The 6,313-nt window shown below is 52.4% G+C and overlaps 1 protein-coding gene across 1 annotated transcript in view; it reads right to left on the bottom strand.

The window, feature by feature from the left end:
- Positions 1-979: 979 nt before the first annotated feature.
- Positions 980-6,313, bottom strand: part of HPS3 (Hermansky-Pudlak syndrome 3) — a gene marked incomplete at its 5' end in the record, with an annotated part of 15,739 nt that continues 10,405 nt past the window's right edge. The window contains 6 exons of the mRNA XM_010147346.1: positions 980-1,107; positions 2,146-2,236; positions 3,437-3,643; positions 3,951-4,058; positions 4,577-4,765; positions 5,703-5,888. Coding sequence (XP_010145648.1) covers positions 980-1,107; positions 2,146-2,236; positions 3,437-3,643; positions 3,951-4,058; positions 4,577-4,765; positions 5,703-5,888 — 909 coding nt within the window. The remainder of the gene's footprint in view (positions 1,108-2,145; positions 2,237-3,436; positions 3,644-3,950; positions 4,059-4,576; positions 4,766-5,702; positions 5,889-6,313) is intronic.

Raw genomic sequence — 6,313 nt, 5'->3', positions numbered from 1 at the left:
ATTACAGCTCCAGAGAAAAGGGATGTGGTAGCCGACACTGATCTCATTGCCCTTTAGATGGTCACAGGATCACAGAGTCACTGTTTTATTTGTGGGAGATTCAAAAAGACCCAGACTTCATTCCAAACAATAAACTGCGTGCCGAAGGTCATGAGCACCGTGACCGTTTACGAAGGCTGAATGCCAGCTGAAGGAACAGAAGGGTGTTTGCTGCCTCAGACAAACCTCAGCACCCACCCCCACAAGCACCCAAGATGCTCACCAAAGCGCCTAGGCGAAGCGAGTTTTCAGCTGGGTTTGTGACCCAGGGATACCCAAATACTTGTCTAGTGACCGGGTGCCATAGGAGAAAGAAAACAGAACCCAGGAAGCAAACAGTGCTCCGTACCTTCCGCACTGACCGGGAACTCTTCCCCTCCAATCTGATTTAGGGCCTTTCTTGGTAACTGGCTGAACGGGAACAGCCCAGGTGTAACGCTCGGGTGGGTGCAGGTACGGTGACAGTGCGGCCGACTGGTCTGGGCAGCTGGATTCATGGGAATGTCTGTGCTGCAAAATGCAGGAAGCGGGGCCCAATTCCATCTGGGAGTAAGGCACTTCCTTCTACTCCTACAGTGAGACACCGGCCTGAGGTTAAGCTCCCTGGGTCAGCGAGCCAAGCTGCTAGCAGAGAGTTAAGGCAGGCTCTGGGCGTTGCTCTCAGCGAGCACGGTGTGACCAGCTGCGCAGTCTGCGGTCACTGCCAGCTTCACCCTGGACTCATCCTCAGGGAGCAATGGGTGGTCCCGCCGAGCAGCTCCGCCGCAGCTGCTTCGCCTCAGCAGGAGCTGCCGTTCAGCCACGGTCACCCAGGTTCCGCTGGGAAAGCGGGTGGCTTACGCGAGGGGAGTCCAGCGGTACCTGACACGCAGCTCCACTGTTGAACTTGCGATTCACCCCAGCGTACCCTGGGCTCCGTGCGCCACAGACTCGCGCTGTTCTAGGTCGGCAGCTTCTTCTGGCTGCAGTGAAGAAGATGTGGCAGGAAAAATGCTGCAGTTCCGTCCTCTGGGAGAAGCCGGAGGAAATCCCTCAGCTCCAGTTCCATTGCAACGACTGACAAAGTTTCTGCTCAGAGCAGGGGAAGGAAAAACACTTGCTGGGTATTTTGGGTTTAGAGCAAAGAAACAGAAACACATTAACAATGTAATTACTAATTGAAGTCATCGAGTTACCTAAATACTGCAACTGGAATGAAATTTGAGCCACACCCATGCAAATACAACCATAGGGAATGTGAAGGGTAAAGAGCAGTTACGCCCTAGATCGACGCCGTGCCTGTCGGCACTACCCGGACCCCAGCCTCACTGCAGTCTGACCTAGCGCTGCCCGCGCAGCAAATGCAGACACACAGTGCGCCCTAACTCACTCCCTCTCTGCAGCGGGACGTTCTGCAAGGGTCAGCCCAAGCTGGGGAACGTTACTGCCTTCAGCCGCTACGGAGTTACCGCGTGAAACTGGCGTTTGAAACCACAGACCGCGAGAGACCAGAACCCTGGCAGTGCCCGGCAACCCGAGCAGCGCAGCGCCACCCCACCATGCTGGCTTTCTGCCCCCGGGCATTACGCTTTTTTACATAACGTGCTTTAGTCGATCCCCTTAGGCTGTCAGAACAGACACTGGCCCCTCCATCACTGACTTCCTACAGCCGCGTAGCGAGGAGTACATCACCTGCCAGGGCTGGTTTCTCTGCTCTAGTAGCTGTGGGTTTTCAGCCTGTGACCTGATCACCGACATACAAACACCCACCGGGTTAGCGACAGCAGACGGTGGGTGCTCAGCACCACCCAGTCCCTCAGCCCAGAACCCCCACCACTGCTGTCTGCTAGTTCTATTCAGTAATTTGGGTTTATGGGCGGCCATTCTTGACCCATATAGGAACAACGGCCCCTGCAGTTTCAGCGTTCAGTACAGAACGAATGCTGTGACTTGTGTGCACTGCAGAATCCCGCGCTAATCCCTGGAGAGACTGCGGAGCTGCATCAGCTTCAGCCGCAGGAAGGGCTCCCCTCCTTTCCCGAGGGTGCGTCAGCCGGCCCTGAGCAGCGCGCAGGCTGTCAGAGGGTGCCCAAAGGCTTCTGGCTGAGCTGCGGCCAGCTGATTTACCTCGCAGAGACGAAAGAAGAGCAGGGCAGGCGTGTCCAGCGACTCGGCTCCTCTCGCAAAGTTCAGGAAGCAGCTTGTTCCACCACACAGCCTAATCCACAAAAACCCAGAGCAAGAGCCAGTCAGAAGGACTGTGATAAGGAGCACGCGTCCTGCTGAGACAGCCAGGCTCAGCTGCCCACGGGCAGGTGATGATGAGCTTGGTGGCTCCTACATCTGCGGCTCTGAAACACACTGGTTTTACACGTGTTCCATCCTCAGCCTTCTGAGAGATCTTTTTACGCTCAAAAACCTCAAATCCATGTCCTCTCATACCGCCACAGGTACGAGTGTCTATCAGAAGAGTCGCATGATCAGCAAGACTGGTGCAGGCAGAAGATGAAGGTTTCTCCTCCTGAGCAGCATTCCCATGGGAACGCTCCTGCCCCACCAACCTCTCAGGGCTGTGGCAGCGCACTGGTCTGCTCCATCAGAATGGAGAGAGGAAGGGACTGAGAATCAGAATGGAGGGGAAAGGATTTCTTTCCTGTTTTTAAAAACGTGGTGACTCTTCTCCCACCCCTGCCCAGCATCACAACCCCCACCCGGCGCTCTAACTGACGTGGAAACCACCAAAGAAACTTGTCAGATTGGAATAAAAAGCACAGGTTGGGTGTTGCGCAGGCCTAGTCCGTGTCCGTCTGGCAGAGGTCGGCCTTGGCTGACACCGGCCAGCAAACCATGTGCAATGGAAGTAACCTCCTGTACCCCAGGAATACTGAAATAAAGTCAGTTCCAAACTCAGGACTGTAGAGAGGCCTCAGGGGACAGAGAGAACATGATCGTTCCACTCGTGCACCTGCTGCTGTTGGATGGCCAGGAGGTGTGCCTGTAGCACAGGGAGAACATGTTTAAGTGGGGCTTCATCCGAATGACCGTGTTCTCAGGTGGTTTAGCCCTACAGTTTCACCCCACTGGCCAACAGTTCCGAATTCCCAGCTGGATATTTACAGTGGAAAAAGAACGTATCCCTTTCCCGAGGCGCTCCACCCCTCATATTTACTAGGGCAACTACAAGAAGCCACAGAAGAAACTGGGAAAAAACACACCATTAACGTCAGCAGGGACTGAGTTATGGAGTTTGAATGCCAAGCAAGAGGCTCAAAGCAAGCTGTGCAGTGACTCGGTCTGAAAGGCGGGATACGGGATCCATCCACAGCCCACTGGTACACAATAGCGGTTTAGTTCAGAAAAAACCCAAACCAACAAACCACAGAACCCTGAGCAAGGTTACAGGAAGCGGCTCACTCACCTGACTCTCATCTTTCAGCTGGTGCTGAGCGTATGACACGGCTGCTCCAGGGCACCTTTCGAGGAGCTGGTCAATGGCTTCCTCGTACCTGCCCAGGCGCGTGCTGCAGAGAACACGGACGGTGAGGCCAACTGCACCGGCCTCTGCCAGAGGCGCCAGGACCGGCAGCATGGCAGCTACACTGGCTGACTGGCTACACAAAAGAGACTGAAACAAGAAGAAAGTATTGTTTGGATTTAAGACAAACTTTGCAAGGAATTACTAACCACAACCTGGAACCAGAACCCTTACTTAGCAGAGTAATTCTGCAATGGTATTTCCTTCAATAAACGTTCCTTACAACTGAGAAAGCAAGTTGAGGGTGGACTGTACTGTGAACATCACTGTTAGCAACACAGCCCTTCACTTGGGTAACCCAGGGTGGAAGGAGGGGCCTGCCAGAGAAGCCTCATACACCACGAACACTGGCACGGTGCATGGGAGCTGCGAACACCACGATTTAAGGGTTTCCTACCTGTAGCTTTGAGATATCCTCATGGCAGTCCTCATCAGACGGAGATCCCTCTGCCATTATGGAAGTTACCCATGGGAAGATCAACCCAAAATGATTACAGCAGTTTATCTACACAAGAGAGAATCAAGTCGCAATAAAAGAAATATTTCCGATGGTGACAGTTCCATGTGAAACCCCCAAGAGAAGAACATTTTACTCTCACAGTGTAATTTAGAACAGCAGCTGCTCCCTCTTCTGACTCATATAATTTAGCAGTAATCTGGAAACTTATATTCCATTCTGTATTTTAGATTTCCTCATCAACATCCTTTCAAATTCACCACTTGCCTATTTTTCTCATGTAGTTAGCTTTGGAAAACTGCAAATGCTCCACCTGAAAAACTCTCATTGTTTCACTTTAGCCCTTAATCCTGCCCAGAGCCAAGATTCCTGTTGGCAGTGTATTGCAAATGTCCCCAGAGAGCAGGACTCCCCAGAGCCAGCCATCCCACCTGGCTGCTGCACAGCACCTTGGTTGCTTCTTCCAAGAGCTCAACTGCCCTGAGTTAAAACACTAAGAAGAGCACACAGGGAGGTTTTGGAGGGACAGTGCAGCCACAGAGCTTCCTCCGAGCGGTAACACTCACCAGATCCTCCGTTGTTTTCAACGGCTTAGTCTCAGGAAGCTGCTGCTTTGATATTCTCCAAACATACTGAGACGTAACCCGCAGTAACAGCTCCTGAAGTACTTCCTCCTCAGAGGACACTACAAGAAGAGCTTCCCAGAAATCCACCAAGAGCTGAGGGATAGTGTTTTCACTATTACTACACAGCATCTGAGAACAAAAACGTTAGAAGACAGCAAATTAGCACAGAGCACGGCAGTTATTGGCAGCAGAAGTCAGAAGACAGGAGGGAAAGTTGTTCACTTTTACTAGAATTTTGGTTCCTTTTTTTGACCCAATGTATTTCTAACGGCCGTGATTCTACAGAACACGGTGCTAAGCAGAGCAGAAAGTTCATGGAACGATTTTCAGGTAATCAGCTCTAAAGGACAGGTTTCATTTCTTCAAGATTCACGGCACCACCAGAAACATCAGCACACTGTGAGCAAGTCCTCTCAGACCGCTCATGGGGAGGCTTTCCTGCAGGCCAGCAGCCAAGCAGGTGTCTCTGAAGATGAGGGCTCTAGAAGCCGTGACGGGAGCTGCTGCGCAGCTGAGGAATGCACGGCTTTAACCCAACAGTGGTACTCCATATGGGGCAAACAAAAAAGGTTTGTCTGTTCCCAAGCTGAAGGAAACTCCAGTGACACCAAAACACGACTGGATTTCTCCTCCTTCTCATACCCACAGTGACGCCCTCTCTTCATTCACACACATCACAACACTGAACACCTTCACACGGAAGTCTGATCCTTCAGAAGGCACAGAGGTTTCAACCCTCACAATTTCGCCAAAAGAAGCAGAACCGATTTCTCTGAACTGTGTTACATTTCAGTAGCCCCAGGAAGCCACGGAGCGACCACGGAGATCAGGGTGTTCCGCAGGCAAACAGCAGGGTCAAAACACAGACCGTCACAGGGTTATTCCTTTGCTGGATGTAACCAGTATTTCTGGGGCCAGTTTCTGACTCTGGAGGCGCCTGGCTGGAATACATCCAAACCTCACCTCCCTCTTTCCGAAGAAGTGCTGAAATGTGCGCGGCTGCTTTGCTTACTCGCAACAACACCACGATGAGGAAAACAAAAGCAAAAAGTGATCCCACACCAACCTTGAAAAAGGCATCTGCTTCTTCCAGTCCCATTTTGCTGTTCTCATGTAAAGCCACAGCGGCAGCCACCAGTAAACCCGGCTGCGTCTCCTTCAGGTGAATGGCAAACTCGGTGGGAACAGCCATTCCTTCCTGGCGCTGCCTGAGGAGCTCCGGCTGCCCAGCGAACCCACAGGCCAGAATCGTCTACGCACACAGACACGAACCAGGGAAAGAATTCAGTCCACACACGACTCAACCCAGCGAGCCCCGCATTTCTCCAGGCACCCAAGTTTAGATGGATGAAGTGAAGGGAAGTCGGGGGAAGGAAATAAATCCTTTCTACAAGTGACAGGCGAGTACTCCAGAGTCTGAGCTCCAACCCATGTACCGGAGCAGCGACCCCTGAGCAACAGGCCTGAACCCCGAGAGCAACGTGCTGTTAATGCTGGAGTCCTGTGCACACCAGGACGAGGCTTCACGGTGAAACCCAAGAGTCCGATACATGCAGTGTTCAGAAAGATCACGGCCTGAAGTGTCAGTAGACCCTGCCTAAATTCCAGCAGAGGCTTCACTGAAGCACGAGTTCTGAAACGGTGACCAGCATGTTCTGGATGGTGTGCGACTGAACC

The sequence above is a fragment of the Eurypyga helias genome, unplaced genomic scaffold (genome assembly GCF_000690775.1).
Source record: "Eurypyga helias isolate BGI_N326 unplaced genomic scaffold, ASM69077v1 scaffold32192, whole genome shotgun sequence".
In the NCBI taxonomy this organism is placed as follows: domain Eukaryota; kingdom Metazoa; phylum Chordata; class Aves; order Eurypygiformes; family Eurypygidae; genus Eurypyga; species Eurypyga helias.
The sequence above is the reverse complement of the archived record's forward strand: the minus strand, read 5'-3'. Positions and strand labels throughout refer to the sequence as shown.